General features: G+C 53.3%; 2 protein-coding genes across 7 annotated transcripts in view; one reads left to right on the forward strand and one right to left on the reverse strand.

Annotated features, from left to right (window-relative positions):
* Positions 1-12,213, forward strand: part of SLC8B1 (solute carrier family 8 member B1) — a 32,181-nt gene extending 19,968 nt beyond the window's left edge. Inside the window, exons 12-16 of the mRNA XM_070043408.1 lie at positions 2,695-2,816; positions 4,362-4,515; positions 5,301-5,381; positions 6,542-6,606; positions 9,573-12,213. Of these exons, the coding sequence (XP_069899509.1) occupies positions 2,695-2,816; positions 4,362-4,515; positions 5,301-5,381; positions 6,542-6,606; positions 9,573-9,770 (620 nt within the window). The 3' untranslated portion in view covers positions 9,771-12,213. The remainder of the gene's footprint in view (positions 1-2,694; positions 2,817-4,361; positions 4,516-5,300; positions 5,382-6,541; positions 6,607-9,572) is intronic.
* TPCN1 (two pore segment channel 1) overlaps positions 10,986-19,103 on the reverse strand; it is a 64,029-nt gene continuing 55,911 nt past the window's right edge. For all 6 annotated transcript variants that reach the window (XM_030860470.2, XM_060311198.1, XM_030860478.3 and 3 more), the window contains 7 exons: positions 18,592-18,707; positions 17,806-17,852; positions 17,179-17,247; positions 16,895-16,979; positions 15,607-15,746; positions 15,332-15,412; positions 10,986-13,692 (listed from right to left, as the gene is read on the reverse strand). In XM_030860470.2, the coding sequence (XP_030716330.1) occupies positions 13,573-13,692; positions 15,332-15,412; positions 15,607-15,746; positions 16,895-16,979; positions 17,179-17,247; positions 17,806-17,852; positions 18,592-18,707 (658 nt within the window). In that variant the 3' untranslated portion in view covers positions 10,986-13,572. The remainder of the gene's footprint in view (positions 13,693-15,331; positions 15,413-15,606; positions 15,747-16,894; positions 16,980-17,178; positions 17,248-17,805; positions 17,853-18,591; positions 18,708-19,103) is intronic.

The following is a 19,103-nucleotide window of genomic DNA, read 5'->3' on the forward strand; positions in this document are numbered from 1 at the left end:
AGGATAATTTTTCATGTCATTGGACATGGCTAGATTCCATGTAAGAATGATAACATACATTTATTTTGAGTACTATTTTTGTGATTAGTTTCGTGGGGTGTTCTTCAAAACTTTCACCTATTAATGGAGGACTTGGGTTGATTGTGGGTGGTGGTGTTGGTTTTGGAATTCTGTTGAATGTTGGTGGTTCGTTTTTAGGCTTAATGCTATTTTTGATTTATCTAGGGGGAATACTGGTAGTATTTGGTTATACAATGGCTGTGGCTACTGACCCTGAAATTTGGTTTCTTTTTAACTATTTTTATTTATTTATTTTTTATAAATTTATTTATTTATGGCTGCGTTGGGTCTTCCTTGCGGTGCGCAGGCTTCTCATCGTGGTGGCTTCTCTTGTTGCAGAGCATGAGCTCTAGGCGCGCAGGCTTCAGTAGTTGTGGCTCACGGGCTCTAGAGCGCAGGCTCAGTAATTGTGGCGCACGGACTTAGTTGCTCTGCCGCATGTGGGATCTGCCCGGACCGGGCCACGAACCCGTGTCCCCTGCAGGCGGATTCTTAACCACTGCGCCACCAGGGAAGTCCCGAAGTTTGGGTTTCTAATAAGACTGTTTTAGGAATACTTCTCTCAGGACTGACTGTAGAATTTTCAACAGTGCTATATGTTTTAAAAGACGAAGAGGTGGAAGTTTATGTAAGTTCAATGGACTAGGAGATTGGGTTATTTATGATACAGGTGATTCTGGCTTTTTTCAGCGAGGAAGCCATAGGAATTGCAGCGTTATATAGTTTTGGTACTTGACGGGTGATTGTTACTGGTTGAGTACTGCTTATCGGTATTGTGGTTATTATGGAGTTTGCTCGTGGTAATTAAATAAAATTATGCTTAGAGTAAGGGTAATGAGGAATGATAGGACATATAGTGTGATTAGACCTTTTTGGTCTGAATCTAGTGTAGAGAAATTTTAATTGAATAAGGGAAGTGGTTTTTGGTAAAACTCTCTCTAGTCAGATTAGGTCTAGGAGAGAAGATGCTGATTTTTGGCTTGTTGATAGATTTAACTAGGGTGGTACGCGGTGTATGATAGTGAGAAAATACCCTACAAGTTTGCAGAATTTGAAGGTGCTTGAGGGGTAATTAAATTTTAAGTTTTGTGTAGTAAGATTAATTTCACGTGCTAAAGTTAAAGCCTAGGACAGTCATTGTCAGGGCAGTTAACGTTAGGTAGAACCGTATGGTTATTAGGGGAACTGAACGTTGCTGGAGATAATAAATCCGGCAAAAATGCTTCCGGTTAATAAGCATTTGATAGAATTAATCAGGAGCGGGTTATTTTCATTGATTAAAGTTAAGGCGGAGAATCGAGGGTAGAGATAGAGAGCCCTGCCTGGGGCGGGGGGGAGGGCCGTGTCCACCAGCCAAGCCTCCCAATCTCACTGCCAACCTCCATCCTCCCTCTCTAGGCCACCCCCAGAGCCATCTTTCTAAAGTGCCACTTTTCACATGTTGTGGTCACTCCTCCACTCTAAGACCTCCATGGCTCCCGCGTGCCTCTTGGAAAAAACCCATGTCCTCCAACTATCATTCAAGGCCTCTGAGACCCTGAGCCAACCACCTTCTCCAGGCCTTTTTCTGCTATTGATGACACGAACTTGCTCAATTCCTTCCCACCCATCTCTTCCCTCTTCCTGTAGAACCCTTGTGCCCCTCTCTGCTTATGACTCAGCTCACATCCTCAGCATGCCAAGAAGTCCTTCCTGACTACCCCATGCCCCAGCCACCTGCTGAAGTTCCTCTAACGCAGGAATGGGGAATACAGAGAAAGGCCCTCTCACCCAGGCGTCAGGTTCCAAAGCCAGCTCTATAAGTAAAAGTCACATCCGTCAAAATTACCCCCTGAAAGTCTCCCACAGTGTATTGTGCACACAATTTTATATAGTCAGCCCCCCCGTGTAATCCTTATGCCCACTGATGTTTGTGAGCCCATGAGCTAGACTAAGAAAGAACAAAAGGAAAGTCCTGTTACGTGTGCCTGGGCAGTTGAACCATCCATTGCCTTTGAGACTAGTGGTGAAAGGATGGTATGTGGAGAATTCTAGAGTGTTCTGCCTGCCTGCAGGGTTTCCTCCCTTCGGTGTTTTTATATGAAGCCTCTGGAACCTTCGTAACTTTATAATGGATTGGTTTGTGGAGTAGACTTCTCAGGAGAGCCAGGATCAGTGGCTAAGGTTGTATTTGACTGTACAGTTCATCTCATGGAGTGATGCCCATCCATTGGTAATGCCTGGCTGGAGGGTGCTGTCTTGAAGCTCAGTTGGACCAAAGCATCATGGTTGATTAGTGATGTCTGCCATGGGCACGGGAAAGGATAGTGGTGGTGAGTAGTCTTAGCCATTCCCATCCTAGCTCCACAACAAAAGGCTGGAGAGTGTTTTTCATGTGTCTGTCTTTTCTTTCCAATGTGAGTAGCTTGCGGGCAGGGGCTGTGTCTTTAATTTCTCTGTCTCCCTGAAGTGTCTAGGACAGGGCTGGGCACATAGGAGGTATCTACCCTATATCCAAACAATCGAACTTTATCTGTGGGTTTTATCCATGGGTCTCCCCTCCACAGCATCTCAGTCATTCTTAGGGGGCTTCCAGGAGGAGGCGCCAAGTTGAAGCCACGGAGAGTGCCAGCTCCCTTTCTCGTCCCTCTGCAGATGGCGTCTATGAGATAGGTGGCCTCTTTCCCGTCTGGGCCGTGGTGGTGATCGCAGGCACAGCCTTGGCTGCAGTGACCTTTTTTGCCACATCCAACAGTGAGCCCCCCAGGCTTCACTGGGTAAGAAACCTAGACTCTCCAAGCCGGGAGAGGGGACACTGAGGTCTCCTGGGCAGATGTTCTGGGACAATTTGGCCGCTAATCACTTCCCACCATGACAGGTCTTTAAAGCCACTTTTAAGGAGTTTTGTTACTGTTCAGGGTCCACTTCGTTTGGTAACAGCTTTATTTTATTGCGCTATAATTCATACACCATACAAGTCACCCGTTTGAGGTATACAATTTAATGGTGTTCATTATATTCAGAGAGTTGTGCAACCATCACCACAATTTGAGAGCATTTTCATCACCCCAAAAAGAAACCCTGTTCCCAGTAGCAGTCACTCCCCATCCTCCCCACCATCCCCTGGCCACCACGAGTCTGCTGTCTGCTTCTCTAGATTTTCCTGTTCTATATATTTCACATACATGGAATCATACAATATGTGGTCTTTTATGACTGCCCTCTTTCCCTTAGCAAAATGTTTTCAAGGTTTATCCATGTTGTAACATGTATCAGTACTTCATTCCTTTTCATGGTTGAATACTATTCGATTATACAGATATAGCATATTTTGTTTATCGATTCATCCATTAATGGACCCTGGGTTTTTTTCCCACTTTTTAGATATTATGAATAATGCTGCCATGACCATTGCTTTAAATTTTTTTCTGTAGAAATAATTCTTTCATTTCTCTTGGGTGTATTCCTGGGAGTAAGTAGAACTGCTGGGTCAAATGTGAACTGTATGTTTACCTTTTTAAAGACCTACCAGACTCTTTTCCACCATCCTAACTAGGAAGCACCTGGGTTCCTAATAATCACATTCCAGTGATGGAGTTGTTTGGTCTTTGGGGGTGTTTTTTTCCCATTCTCTCACCTCTGCAGGATGTTAAAAAAATTTTAGGTAGTTTGTCCAGAGACCTTTTCCTCAGAAGTTTACTTAATTTTTTTCTTTTTTTTTTCCTAATTATTGCTTTTAAAAATTCTAGTTTCTATTTTCAGAAACTCTGAATGGATGTACCAGCCCAAAGGAAGTTGAATTTTCAGCCAATTGATTATTTAGAGAAATGGTCTTAGGCAGTGTTTCTTACTAGTCTTTGAAGTACTGACACATGTCCCAAGGTGGATGCACCTTGAAAACATGATGCTGAGTGAAAGAGGCCAGTCACAAAGGACCACATATTGTGTGAGGCCATTTCTATGACATGTCTAGAATAAGCGAATCCAGAGAGACAGAAAATAGGGGAGTGATTGCCAGGGGCTGGGAGGAAGGTTGGGTGGGCTGGGAAGTGACTGATCACGGGTATGGAGTTTCTTTTTCTGGTGATGAGATGGCATTTGGTCCATAGACTAGAAATCTGATGAAAGCTATGGTGAACTCCTTTTTGACAAAATGGTAATATTGATCTAGCATTTTATTGAGCGCGTAATATATGCCAGGCTCTAACTGCTTTGCATCTACTAACTCATTTTATGCTCATGACAACCTCACGGAGTAGGTACTGTTATTGTCCCATTTTATAGCTGAGGAACTAAGGCTGTGTCCCTGTTCCCTCCCCCAGCTCTTCGCTTTCCTGGGCTTCCTGACCAGCGCCCTGTGGATCAACGCAGCTGCCACGGAGGTGGTGAACGTCTTACGGTCCCTGGGTGTGGTCTTCCGGCTGAGCAACACTGTCCTCGGGCTCACGCTGCTGGCCTGGGGGAACAGCATTGGAGGTGACTTGGGGCCGGGTGGGCTTCTAGAATGAGCACAGCTACCTCACTGCTTTTTGCTCCTCCAGACAGAATTGCATGTGGGTAGGGGCGTCCAGTGCATCTGCCCTCAGCAGGTGGTCAGTGCCCGTCATTTTGGAGTGACCATCATTGGGCATCTGGGTGGGATGGCCCGGAATATACCTGAGCCGGGAGGCTCTGTAGAAGCCCCCAGCCTCTTCCCCACTCTCTGATGCATGGACACTCAGTGGCTCCCCAGACTTCAGGCAGGACATGGAGCTCATTGCAGCCAACCAGGAGGAATGTGTCCGTGGGTGTGCGACATGGGTAGGCATTCACTCATACATACAGATATCCTTCTCTAGCTAGAGCTGCCAAGTAGGGCTGCTCAGGTTGTACACTGCCCAAGAGCATCCTGACAAGGGATCAGGGGGCCCAAAGTCTAGCTCTCCTTCCACTCACCTTTTTGGGCCCCTTTTCCTCATTTGCCCCGAGGTACTGTGTGTGCTAGCAGCAGACGGGACATGGGTGAAAGATTGGTGGTGGCACGTCACACCCTCAGAGTTGCCCCTGGTGGAAAAGAGGCAGGTAGAAGGAATTAAGAAGGGAATTGTGTCTTACGGGATGATGTGGCCTCCCATAGCACCCAGCCAGCTAGTGCCAGAGCCAGGCAGACCTTCATCAGTGTTTGTTGACTGAATGACTGTGGGTAGAATGAAGGAGTGAATGAACAAGGAGGGCTAGGGGAAGCCCTGCACACCTCAAGGCCTTCTCGTGTTTCCACGCAGATGTCTTCTCAGATCTCACGCTGGCCCGCCAGGGCTACCCGCGGATGGCGTTCTCGGCCTGTTTTGGTGGCATCATCTTCAGTATCCTTTCTGGGACCGCCCTGCCCTCAGTGCTGGGAGCCGAGGGTGTGCTCCACGCCCCCCCCCCACCCCAGATTGGCTTTCACTGGAGCACCTGGGGCAGGTGATGCATCTGCTTGAGCCTCAGCTTCTTCATCTGTAAAGATGGGGATATTGAGAGGACTGATCTCATAGGTTGTTATAAGGATTGAATGAGGTGACAGAAGTGCTTTGCACCTGGCAAACAGCAGTGATGGCAGACATTCGTCTTGTTAGGGCAGAGGTATTATTAGTAGGTGCCCACGCACTAAGCTTGTGGAAGACCCCTCCCTCTTGCTTACAGATGTCATGGTCTGTAGATGTCAGGGTTGGCAAACTTTTTCTTAAAGGGCCAGAGAGTACATATGTTAGATTTTGTGGACCATAGGATCTCTTTTGCAGCTCCTCAACTCTGCTGTTGTAATGTGAAAACAGCCATGGGCAATAGATAAACAAATGGGCGTGACTGGGTCCCAATATAACTTCATTAATAAAAGCAGGCCTTGGGCCGGATTGTCCTGCAGGCTTTAATTTGCCACCCCTTGGTCTATATAGAAAAGGCAGGGTCAGGCTGCCTAGGGCTGTGAAAAAGACAGGGCTTTGAATCTCGACAGTCTTGGGTGCCAGTCTTGGGTGCCGGTTTCAGCGCTGCCGCACGCCAGCTGTGTGACCTGTGTGCAGCACGTTTCCTGCTGTCTGTCACTCCCGGTGCTCACTGTGACCCGCTCCTGGCTTTAGGGCTGTGGCTTCTCCTGACCACAGCCCTAAAGCCAGGTTGGGGTGGGAAGGACGGAGCCCTGGCTGGAGCAGTGTCCCCTGAACAACCCCTAGGGGTGGCCCCGAGACATGCTCCGTCACCAGTCTCCCCAGTGGACCGTGGGTGGTCACTTCGCCTCGCATCCCATTTCTCCATCTTACCAGGTACCAAGCGTTTCTGTCACCTCCTGCGATCCTTACAGACTGAGGCAAAATGTGCACTGGAGACTCTCTTAGAGGCGCTAAAACTCGCTAAGGTCTCCTCAGGTAGGGTGGCTTTTGGGGAGAGGGGGAGCACAGCCAGAGATCAGAAAGAAAGCCAGTGGGCTGTGTGGTCGGGCTTATGCGGCGTTATGTTCTGGCAAACTTCCTGAGCTGGGCTGCAGATATCCTGGTGGGCGTGGGGCTGGGCTGCCTGCTCCAGATCTCCAGGGGCCACGTGGCGGTGGAGGTGAGTGGCCAGATGCTTCTGCAGGGGCCTCCTCATAAAGCTCTCTTCTCCTCCTCCCCTCTCCTCCCCCTCCCTCCTCCTCCCCTCTCCTCCCCCTCCCTCCTCATCCCCCTCCCTTTTCCCCCTCCTCCTCCCCCTCCTCTCCCCTCCCTCCCCCTCCCTCCTCCTCCCCTCTCCTCCCCCTCCCTCCTCATCCCCCTCCTTCCCCCTCCTCCCTCTCCCTCCTCCCCCTCCTTCCTCATCCCCCTCCCTTTTCCCCCTCCTCCTCCCCTCCTCCCTCCTTTCTCCCCTCTTCCCCTCCTCCCCCACGCCCTCCTCCCTCCCTCTCCCTCCTCCTCCCCTTCCCCTCCTCCCCCTTCCCCTCCTCCCCTTCCCCTCCTCCCCCTTCCCCTCCTCCCCTTCCCCTCCTCCCCCTTCCCCTCCTCCCCTTCCCCTCCTCCCCCTCCCCTCCTCCCCTCCCCCTACTCCCCTCCCCCTCCCTCCTCATCCCCCTCCTACTTCCCCCCTCCTCCCCCCTCCTCCCTCCCTCCTCCCTCTCCCTCCTCCTCCCCCTCCTCCCGGTCCTCCTCTTCCCCCTCCCTTCTCTGGACCGGAGACCATTCACATCTCAGTAGATGACACTTACTGGGGAGAGGACTTGTCTACATTTGCGACATGTCTGATGTATAGAATATCTTAAAAACATTTTGCATATGGGGTTAAAAAAGGTGTTCCTTGCAAGGTCACAGAGTAATTAAGATGTAGCTTTGAGGGAAAGGGGCGGGAAGGCCCAGGATTGGGGTCTTGGTCTCATCACTGAAGTCTCTTGCTATGAGACTTTGAATGAATCAGGACTCTGAGGATCTTTGAGCCTCAGTTTCCTCACCTGTGAAATGGGGTTGATGCCCCCACCACCAGCACCACCACCACCACCACCAGCTTCCTGGATAAGCAGACATGAGCTACGGGCCAGGCTGAACACCTCTCTCACTGCCTGGGGTGAGAGAGAATGTTGGCAACAGCCCAGAAAGGGGGGATCTCCATAGATTTGGAGAAGTTCTGAAATGCAGTGAGCAGCAGAGTTTCTGTGGGTTCAAGGGCACCCAGGAATTTCCTGGGAGCGCGTGAGACCTCCTGACCCAGGCATTCCAGGGGCTGGGGGCTGGAAACCTGCATTTTAAACATGCTCCCTGGGGACCGATGAAGGTTAGGACACTTGGAAACAGGTTTCCAACAAGGTTGAAAACTCAAACACTACTTCAGGGCAGGTAACCAAATCTTGTGGGTGGCTCAGGTGGGCCTCCTGTGGCCAGATAATCCAGCATTTCTAGAGAAGAAATCGAGATTCCTAAGTGAACTTTTCTCTTTGGAAATGGTGCGCAGGGCCAGCAGCACCCCGTGCAAGGCAGGGTCAACCTAGATTCGGGCCCCAGCTTTGCATTCCCAAGGACTTGGATTCAGAGGCCAAACCAGAGAAGGATGGAGACGGGGAGGGGATGTGGCCCAGCGGATGGTTTTAAGGCTAATCGCGTGGAAGCACTTGGAATGTGCAGCTGAATGATGGCGTCGTTAATGGGAACAAAGTCGCCCACCTCTTTCTCCAAGAGGCAGCTAGTTGTTGAACAGATTCTTGCGGCTGACTTGTAATTAACTGGCAGCAGGGCGGCCTTTCACGGTGGCCACGCCCATAAGCAAATAGCTACTTACGCTTGAAAAGTTTGCTTTTCTAAGGGGTAAACACCCTCTGTCTGCAAATTTTGTTTATACTCTTCAGGGGTTTAATAGGTTCCTTTCATTCTCGATTTTCAGGCTCCTGATAATGAGGCTTTAGGGGTTGGCCCCCTGAGGGCCCTACTTCTTTTCTCTGGCTCCTTGTGGAATGCGTGTGTGGGGGTGTGTCTGTCTGTCTGCATTCCACTGCCTTTGTGATCCTGCTTTTAATTGCATAAGACATAGGGCATCGTGAGAGGTCATCATAGAAGGATGTCCGTGGCATATGGTTGGCTGAAAAACAGGTTGCTCTTAAACACACGTACCTATTGTATGGTCCCATTTGTGGTTTCAGAATGGATGGACAGGCCTGTATGTGCACACGTGTACCCACACATCTGTGGGTACACGTATCACTGTATGGGGAGACAGGGTAGGGTATGAGCTTGGACTTCGGACTTGGGCTCTGTCACGTACTACAGCTGACCCTTGAACGACATGGGAATTAGAGGTGCTGAGTCCCTGACACAGTCGCAAATCTGAGTACTGCTATCTCTGCCTCAAAAGCAAAGGAACTGATAAATGACTGACGGGGGACAGGATGCCGAAAGAGTTTGCATAGAGTCACGACTCAAATCCTAGCTCTTTCGATTCCACGTACTGTGATCTCTAATTCAACACGAACTCCCCCCCCCCACGCTTAATTTAAAGATCGTGAAGTGAAAATACAAGTACTATAGTTGTTGAAAAAAGTCCGCATATAAGCGGACCCATGCAGTTCAAACCAGTGCTGTTCAAGGGTCGGCTGTACTGGTTTCCTCACTGTGGACTGGTAGCTAAGGTGGGTGTAATATACCTAGCATAGCACCTAGGGTTAAGTCTTCCATATATGTTAGATAGATGCTAACTAAATTTGAAAGGGAGAGAAGTAGGAAGAGGACAATTTCATTGCCTTTTATTCTTCTGTGTTGCTGGAGAATTTTTCAACTACTGCATGTAATATATATATGTATACATATATATGCATATTTTTATATATACATACGTATCTACATATACATATATATATATATATAACCTATATGAATTAGTTTCCTGGGGCTGCCATAACAAATTACCACATACCAGGTGGCTTAAAAACATTGAACTTCAAGGTGCGGGATGCCATCCCACTGGGCAGGCCAGAAGTCCCTCCCTGGCCCCTAACGAAGGGCCCTCACACCTCAGTTGGACTGTCGGCTGCAGTGACCCAGCCTCTCTCCCCGTGTTCCCCGCAGCTGGAGCCTGATGGACTGTTGGTGTGGGTCTTGGCTGGCACCCTAGGCCTCAGCCTCGTCTGTTCCCTGGTCTCGGTCCCACTGCAGTGCTTCCAGCTGAACAGAGTTTACGGCTGCTGCCTGCTTCTCTTGTACTTGACCTTCCTCCTGGTGGCCCTGCTCACTGAGTTTGGAGTGATTCACTTGAAAACTGTGTGAGTGAAGCTGTGTCGGGGTCCGCCTGGTGGTCGGGAGGTGTCGCTGCAGGCGGTGAGATGGAGGATGAAGTTTCTTCGTTCGAACCCGCTCAGGCGAGCGTGGCCAAGGCCGAGACCGTGAACGGGGTGTGCGCTCGTGGGGCTGTGCTCTCTGCTAAAGCTTCCCAGTCGCCGCTGTGTGCAGTTAGGTCAGCTAAACCTTGTTTCTGGGGCTGCGGAGGCTGGGCTTCCCTGTGGACAGAGTTCCAGGCAGCAGGTAGACTTCCTTGCGTTATCTCCAGAGCCTCTTGAAAGTTGGGGTCTGGGGAGAAGGGGATGCCTGGGTGCCTTCCAGGCTGGAAGACCCCAAAGAGTTCAGGGCTGGAGACAGTTGTGGAGGCCCAGGCCCCTCCCCACAGTCACGCCCTGTCGCCTTCCTGCTGCTTCTCTCAGGGCTGCCAAACCCGTGTTTAGGGAGTCAGGGTGACTCGGACCTGGCAGATAGAACGGCTTGTGTGCTGTGGGCCTCGGGCCGATGCGGGCTGAGTTCTAGAGCTGCGCTGTCCAACAGAAATAGAATGCGAGACATGTACCTAATTTTGAATCTTCTAGTCGCCACGTTAATAAAGCCAAAAGAAAAAGGTGAAATTAATGATAATATATATCACTTCAAGATAGCAACCAGTGGCACTGGCCCACGAGTGGCTGCCGTGTCGGACAGCACAGCTCTAGGCTGCCTCTAGAACGGTCTGCTGGCTTCAGAGGCTTCCCCAGACGCAAAACAGGAGCCAGTTTGACTGTGCCCTGTGCCTACCTCAGGGGGAGCCCTGGGCTGGGGCTGCTTTGCCTGCGAACTCCTGGGAGGGTGATGAGCGCTCCCGGGCGCCTTCCTGCTGTCAGCCAGTGACCCGCCTTTTCAATAAGCAGCGCTTCTGTTTGCTCAATGCCTTATGCCGGCAGTAAAGGGACTCAGTTGTCTTTTTTTCCAATGAAAAAATTATTAAATGTTTCAAGTAAACAGAAAACAACATACAGCCGGCTGTTACTGGTTCTTCCTAACCTGGGTCAGGCTGACAAGTGGTCGGTTCCAGGGCCGAAGGCGCTTGGCCCTGACGGATCTGGACTTGGCGGCACGTCTAGGGGTGGGGCTGAGGTGGGGTCAGGAATGGGCATGGATGGGTCCTCTCCCTGTTCCCCACGATCTCAGAAGCCACCGAATGGTGCCTGGTGGAAGTCACGAGGCAGCAGCCGCGTGTACAAAGCAGAGGCTCTTTTATTAATACGCCAGAAATCCGGAGACGCGGTGGGTTTTCCAGGTAACAAATCCCCATTGTACAAAAACCTTACAGCGTCGCCCCCTCTGTCTGTACAAAATGATTGTCACGTGGTGTGGAGTAAGGCTGGGTTGGGGGAGGGAAGCAAGGAGGAGGGGCCAGATGGTGTCCCCCCGAAAGCGGGGCAGGGGCCCAGGGCCATCACAGACACTGACAGGTGGTGTGACCCAGACCCAGTCAGCGCATCTCACCTTGGTGGTGGTCAGCTGACGTGGGAGGTGAGAGGGCATCCGAGCTGGATGTCCTGGGTTCCCAGAGCTCACAGCCCTGGGTGACACCCGCTCCCTGCTCGATGGCCTGTGTACAAGTCGGAGGGTCAACTTGAGGAGGCCCCCAGTGACCCCGAAGGGGCAGCTGTCCTTAGCCTCAGTAATGAGGGTGCCCACCAGTGGCTGGAGTCTGGTGCCTCAGCACTGTTGCCACTTGGCTTTCATCCCGTCCCTGGCTAACACCAGGGCCTTTCACAGGATGGGGTTGAGAGGCCTGGACTAGATCCCACTCTTCCAGGTACCAGCCTTCACCCTGGGGGCTGGGGGGCTGCGCTCAGTTTCCCTGGTGCCCCTCCCAGGTTTTAGCCTCCTGGGGGCAGATGCTGAGGTCGGGGGACTCACGCCCTCCTCTGGAAGCCGCCCCTTGACTCCTGCTTCCAGAATGCCCGTTTCAATAAACAAAAGCTGAAAGGCACCCAAATATGCAAACAAAGTTACTTCTCCGGAGCGGGGAAGGGGTTCTGGCCTGGGGCTCGGTGCCGAGCTGCCTGCGATGGCCCGTGGCCCTCCAGAGAGAAAAGAGGACGTCTGTCTCCCGATTCCCTTGGGGAATCTCAGTGGTTCTCAGTGATTCATTGTTTCCCTAAAGGGCTGTGCTTTAAAAACAGAAACGTCCACCACTTCTCCCCTAGTGAGGGGCAGAGCTGTGTGGTGCTGGCCATGGGACCAGCCCATCCAAGGCCACAGTCGAGAAGACTTGGCTGTGGGGATGGGGTACCACACCCCGGGATCAGGCCCTGCCCGGCTGGGAAGAGGATGTGGCGAGGGGGAGTTTGCCCACCCGCCTCCCTAAGTCACGGAGGCAGTGGAGGCAGCTGGAAAGCGGGGGTTGGGGCAGGATGCCCAGTGCAGGCCGCTTCCCCTGCCCCCTCCCCCCCCCCGCCCCTTTCGTCCCTGCTTCTGCCACCTCTGCTGCCTGCACTGAGATAGGCTCACCGCCCAGGAGAGCTGAGCCGAGGCTCCCTCTGCTCTGACCCTGCTTGTTTCTGCCGCTGCCACCACCGCTCACCGGAGCTGCCAACGCCGACAGCCTGCTATGGGCTCAAGCCCCTACTGCATCCTGATCTCAGAGAACTCTCCCAAGGTCCCTGGGGAACTCAGGAAACTGACAGGCCACCTGAACCTACTCCGGGGAGTGGAAACCTCGGGGTGAGCCGCGTCCCCAGCCCTACCTCAGTCAGGTCCACGGAGGGCGACTGGCTCAAGGTGAGGGGGGAGCTGGCCAAGGAGACCACGGGTTCAGCCACAGGGCGGCCGTGGACAGCCTGAGGTGAGCCTCTGTGCTCTTTGTTCCCGTCTCCAGCAAATGCACACACGTGAAAGGATCTGCTGTTGTCTTTAGCAGAATCCTGAATTAACCAAAATGTCTCTTTGCTTAAACAGGACGATCCCAAGGAAAAGGGGTTTAAGGAGAAAAAGCCCATTTCAGGACCTGGTCTGGGTGGTAGCCATCGGCCTGGCCTCTTGCCCGTCTTCCTCCTCCTACTGGGCTGTGATTCCAAAGGCCATCTTAGGATTTTCAGCAACAAGGGTTGAAACCAAAAGAAGGGTAGGTGAGAAGGCTCATGGAGCTGGGATACGGCCTCGCTCGCCTCCTGGCACTGGCTGAGATCTGACCATACGGAATAACCACAGCCCTGGATCACTCGTTCCAGTAGGTGCTGGGTACTGGTCCCCCGAGGGAACGCCCAATTTCATTATTATATCTAGAGACATACCAACCCAAGGATGTGGGTTCTTTCCTTCCTAAGTGGTTTTGTCCCTAAAGCAGAACACAGACACCCCAGGATGTGGGCCACAGGCAGGTTAGTGGGGAAGCTAGCTGTCAGCCTGGGCGGGATTCTGAAAGCAGCAACAGGAAGACGGTATAGATCTGGCCTAGGGACGCTGGCCCACGCTGAAGGCAAGCCCTGCAGAGATCGGCAGAAGCCATTCAAGTGCTCTCGTGAAGGGGCCTTCTGGAGCTTTCCATGTTAAGAAGAGCTCCTAGTGGCCTGATCCCCCAAAATGAAATTGACTTCTGGGGTTAACAGGGCAAGGTGGGTACAAACCAAACCTCAGCTTGTCTGCCTGTCTTTCCTTTTTCCTATATATAAATATTTGCATATTTATGAATGTATGTATATATATATAAAACATATACACACATTATTCTGATACATTGTAGTAAAATAATACTATTGTGTTATTGCATAGAAGAGATGGCTTTTGCAGGCTGGGCTTAGGTGATGGTCTGGGAGCGCTGGCGGCTGCCTGGAGGCTGCGGGGTGGTGGGGACCACACGGCCGCTGAGCTGTCGTTGCTGCTGCTCCTGCTTCCGGGCGTGTTCCTCATACCACTCCTAAGGCAGAGAGCAGACAGGGTGCTGAGCGGGCCCCAGCCCTGCGCCCCAGCCTAACGGGGTCACCCAGGCTGGGCAGCGCTGTGACCCTCCCAGGCCTGCTGGGAGTTCTGAATAGGACCCTAAATAGAAAACTGGCGACGCAACCTTTCCCTTCTTAACTAGAGATTTGCAAACCTCCTTGTCAAGTGTGCCTGCTTTCAGTGAGGCCCAGGTAGTAATAACACCCTTTACTCGCGAACACGGTCTGTGTGGTTCACAAAGGGATGTGTGCCCCCCACCCCCTCGCCAACCCCCTGTGTTACCCCTTTTGAGCTGGGTGTCCTCATTTTACACCCAGGAAACCCGAAGCTCAGAAGTTGTATAAAGTTGTATGAAGCTTGAGTGCCTCTCCCGACTCCCCGGTTGCTTTGCTGCCCTCCAGAACGGCTGTGAGAGCTCACCCGCCTAAGACTATTATCATTATATCATCCGACATTTTCAGGGACAGACGTATTCAGGTAATTGAGAAATTTTAAATATAAACCATATGTTTTTAAAGTGTCTGAACCACAGAACTTTAGAGCTTAAAAAATTAGAGAGATGGCCTAGTTCTGTGCCCCCTCATTCCACAGAGGGGGAGACTGAGGCCAGGAGTGGACGGCCCGGCGGCGTGTCTAGTGCCGTCCCCTCCTCTGCTTCATGAGGCAGGGACTGTCCCCCTCTCATAGATGGGGATGGGCTGCGTGACCTGCCCAAGGTCACGGAGCCTGGGATCAAACCCGGGTTTTATGACACCAGAGCTCATGTTGATTCCTCATCGCTGTGACTCTGAGTGCAGTGATTCGCCAGGTCTTCGCCCAGACCCCTTGTGTTTTTACAGCTAAGGTGCGAGTCGCTTCAGGGGACTGCGGCCTCCCGGCCTTTTGGGCTCGGACCCTGGTCATCACTGTCCCAGGGAAACAAGGGTTTCCAGCCTGAAAACAACATAGTCACAGTGGCTGGCGAGGGAGCTGGGAGCCTGGGCGGATGGGTGGCCCGCAGTCCATGGCTCTGTCTGGGCTGCAGAGCGCCAGCCCACGGGGTGCTTCGCAAGCTCTTTCACTTAGCAGCCAACGTGGGAAGACGGGGAGAGTTCGCAAAAAAAATATCTGACTTTTCCCTTCTCTTAAATTAGAAAACAAAAACAATCAAAAACCCCAAGAGAGCCAGGCGCAGCAGGCCCTTGTTCCTATCGGGCAACGTCTGGCTGGATGTGGGAAGGACCATCCTCTTTGAAGAGGCCGGTCCAGGCCAGCTCGCCAGGGCCCCCCACGCTCCCTGCTCTGCCTGGAACGTCTCCCGCTGTACGCGTTTCCTTTGCTGTTCTGGCTCAGAGGAGGAGAATGAGATGAGGTCAGTGACATATGTGGAAGAGTGGACAGGGTGGCTGCCTATGTTGGGGAATGCTTCAAGGGTTCAAGGCTGAGCCCTGAAGCCCCCCCAACCCCGCCGCCGACCCGAGCAGTGGTCTACTGGTAGTGGTCCCAACAGATAATCCCACAGCTCCCCACTAAGCTCCCCACACATCAAGATGGGGACCGAGAGCGGCCTCTGCTCGGCAGCGGGAGGACCACTCCCAGACAGGAGGATCTGGGCAGCGCGGCCGGGGTGCTCCTACCTGAATCTCCTCTTGGTACATCTTTAGGCTCAGATCGCTTTTGGTCCTCGATCTCCGTCCCAGAAACACCAAGGTATTTTGCTAGAGAAGAACAGAAAGGCTGCAGGGACCAGCTGGAACCAAGGTCCTGGCGCCCGGCCTCACCCCCTCCTCTGGCTTCTGCAACGGTGCCCCCCAAAAGTGTCACCAAAACTTGAGGGGATGGACAGCGGGGGAGTGTTTGCACTAAGCCACAGCCCGCTCCCTCCGTGGGACGAGGCCCTGTCGCTCCCCACCTCGTATCTCTCCATCTGGGAGAGGATCTTGAGCAACTGGGCGATGTCAGAGGCGGCTCCCCAGGCCTCCTGGTAGAGCTTCAGGACAGCAATCAGCTCATCTTTGGAGATTTCCTTCTCAAGGGTGATACCGCTGTCAACTGCAGGACAGGAGGGTGGCAGGGGGAAGGAGCCTGGGACTCAGAGCCCCCCGTCTGGCTTGGTTTAGCCATCCTCCCTGCGCCCTATGGGGGCCTTAAGGTTCCCTCTCCCAGCAAAACTCTGGATCAGCACGACCACCTCCCCCCACCATCTGGAACTCACGTCCCTCCCCATCCCCTCCCTTTGCTGGGGCTGTCAGGAGCACTGGTCAGGCCACCAGCTTACAGGGGACAGAGGGTTTCAGGAGGGAGTCTCCGAGCAAAAAGAAAATGATCAGGTAGTCCGAGAGGACAGAGATTTGGAAACAAGTAGGAACAGGGATGTGGCAGTTCTGATGGAGAATCTGGCAAGAATGAAGGATCATTAGGCAGAAAGCGATGCACTCCGGCAAAAGGGAGACAAGGGGGCGCAAGCTGCAGAAGGCAGTAGTATTAGGCTCTGTGGTCAACGGTATTTACACCGTTTAAATCAAGAGCCAGAGGACAAACACGGGGTTTAGAAATGCGGAGACGACAACTAAAAGGGGGAACAGCTAAGGATGAACAGTCGGGGAGATGAGGAAGGCGGGACAGAGGGCTGCTGGGGTCACAATCAGCCTGTGATTTTTCTTGATCTCCGGGCTGTACTGTTCTGATTTTTTAAATGAGATCACGTGCATTTTTCTGTCATTTAGTATTTGAAAAATCAATGCAAGTAAGAGATCAAGAATGCTAAGCCAGGACTTGGGTGGTGGCACAGTGGTTAAGAATCCGCCTGCCAATGCAGGGGACATGGGTTCGAGCCCCGGTCCGGGAAGATCCCACATGCCGCGGAGCAACTAAGCTCGTGCGCCACAACTACTGAGCCTGCGCTCTAGAGCCCGCGAGCCACAACTCCTGAAGCCCATGTGCCTGGAGCCCGTGCTCCGCAACAAGAGGAGCCATGGCAATGAGAAGCCCGCGCACCACAATGAAGAGTAGCCCCCGCTCGCCACAACTACAGAGAGCCCGCGCGCAACAACAAAGACCCAACGCGGCCAAAAATAAATAAAATTGAGGGGAAAAAAAAAGAAAGCTAAGCCAGATCAGTAAGCTGAACTGCCAAAAGACTGGACAGACAGACAGACAGATAAGCGGCAAACGCCCCTGTTCCAGCCACTTGCACAGACCTTCTGAGTCCCGGTTCTTGCGGCTGTAGTTCATGCGGAAGACGAAGGCTTCGAGAATGAAGGCGACAATGATAGTCATCACCACCTGGCCAGGCATGGAGAGGACGAGCAGAAAGAGAGAGGAATGAGGGGGGCGTGAGCTGCTGCGGGGCCCCAGAGCTGACAGAGCCCGGTCAGACGTGTCCCCGGCCCCCTCCTCCCTGAGCTGCTGCCCGATAAGCAGGGGCAGCTGGAGGCTTGGAGGATGGAGGAGGGTGGAGGGCATTCTGTGTCCCTGGACCTACCATGGTCACGATGTAGAAGGTCATGAAATAGAGGCGGCTCCAGTGGGAGGTCTGCGAGGTGATGCCTTCCTGGAGACAGAGGGAAGCAGGGAGTGAGCGAGCTCCTGGGGTGGGGCCGGGTCGCTGTCTACGCAGGCTTCTCCGTGGCCCCTGCTCTCTACAGACCCTTCCTGATCGGTTGTGGAAGACGAAGGAGGGGGACCTTGCTCCCTTGGGTCTAAAAATCCCTCTGAGCTCCTAAGGCCTGGACACTCCCCCCAGGACTGATACGGCCAACCTTTGGAAGAGTTTAAGGAATGGAAAAAAAAAAACCAACCAGCCACACTTGCCACACTGTTTCTTGATTGAAAAGTCTCCCTCACAGTGGTGGGAGCAGGACAGAGACCCAGAGGCTAACTGGCCTCTCCTGGCTGCTGGGGGGTGTGTGGAAAGCAGGCACAAAGGCCACGTCCAGCAAGTGCGGAGGGGGAGGCTCTTGGGATTCAGGCCATACCGTGGTGTCCCTGCAGAACCCTGCCCCCGCGGGGGACGGGGAGAGCAATGCGCCCCAGGCTGCGTGAGGGGAGACGGGAGCTGGCCTCAGAGAATGGTGGGAAGATGCCCCCAGAAGCTGAGGGAGGTCCTTACCATGATGATGTACCAGTTGTTGACAACTGTGAGCTCAAACAAGGTCACTGCCGAAGGGAAGGGAGAAACAAAGCATCTTGATCAGACCTGCTTTTGCAAAGTGCGTGTCAAGCGGCCTCTCTCCACCTATCCTGGGTACCACGCACTTGTCTGCCGGGGTGGCCTGTGAGCTCCCGAGAGCAGCCACGGCTTCCTGAGCGTCCACCCCACAGGGAGTGCTGCCATCTTGGCCGGTCCCCAAAAGGGGGCATCTTTGGCCTCAGCAGCTCGTGATGGACCAGGGGTGGAGATACCGGGGAAAGAGTCCCCGGACCTTCCTTGGTGTAGATCTGGGATGTCGTGAGGGGATCCCTTCCTCTTGAGAAGCTGTGTCTGGCCTCCCGGCCTCTCCATGGAGGCCAGGAGCAGAGCTGTGTGGGCCTGGCCTGGGTAATGCGGGACGCTGTGGCTGGCTGGTGTGGCCAGGTCCCACCCTGCAACTGTGGAGCCGTGACAAGGGGGCTGGTTCCCTAGCATCGGGCTGCACCCATCTCCCAGCCAAGCATGAAGCTCTGCTGCTCCCCCGATGCTGAGAAAGTAACAGGAAACAAGCCCTGGGGTCTGGCCTGGACTGTACCCCAAGGCTGGGCAAACCACAGGCTCCACTGGGGCCAGAGAGGACTCGAGAAAGTATGGCAAACGGCCCGGGATGGGGAGGCCTCGGGCAGCTCTGCTCCGCCCCACCTGGGACCTGCGGTGACAAAGGCAGTAGCCAGGGCACGGCCCGCCTGGGCTTTCCGCACTCACCGAAGCTGTTCAGGATGTTGTCAAAATTGTTGAGATAGTAATAGCCTTCCTCCACCACGGTCCTGTTGTCCACGGTGTGATTGAGCCAGCGGTAGGCGTCTGCCACTGTGCTCGTACTGGCCGGGGGAGACGGGGCGGGGGGACAGAGGGTTGAGTGGGAAGGTCACAAGATGACTGGTCACCTCAACAAAGTACAGAAAGTTTAAGCAAACCAAGGTCTGACTGAGGACCATCTCTCTTGGCCCAGCCTGGTTTCCTGCCGAGCCCCCAGCTCCCTTGCCTGTCTTCCTGTCTCAAGGGGAGTCCCCAGGGTGCTGGTGGGAACGCCCAGACTTGCCCCCCATTCCACCTTCACTTGGCATTTCTCTGCCGCCAGCCAGGCCTTCTTGCTCTCAGCTGCCAGAGCCCAGCGCTCTGGGAGGGGAGACAAAGGCAGTGCCTCCTCGAACACCACCCCCAGCCCCCTGCCCCCACCAGTCTGGGATCTGCCCTGGAGGCCGGGTGCCAACGGC

Source organism: Globicephala melas, chromosome 13 (genome assembly GCF_963455315.2).
Source record: "Globicephala melas chromosome 13, mGloMel1.2, whole genome shotgun sequence".
Taxonomy (NCBI): domain Eukaryota; kingdom Metazoa; phylum Chordata; class Mammalia; order Artiodactyla; family Delphinidae; genus Globicephala; species Globicephala melas.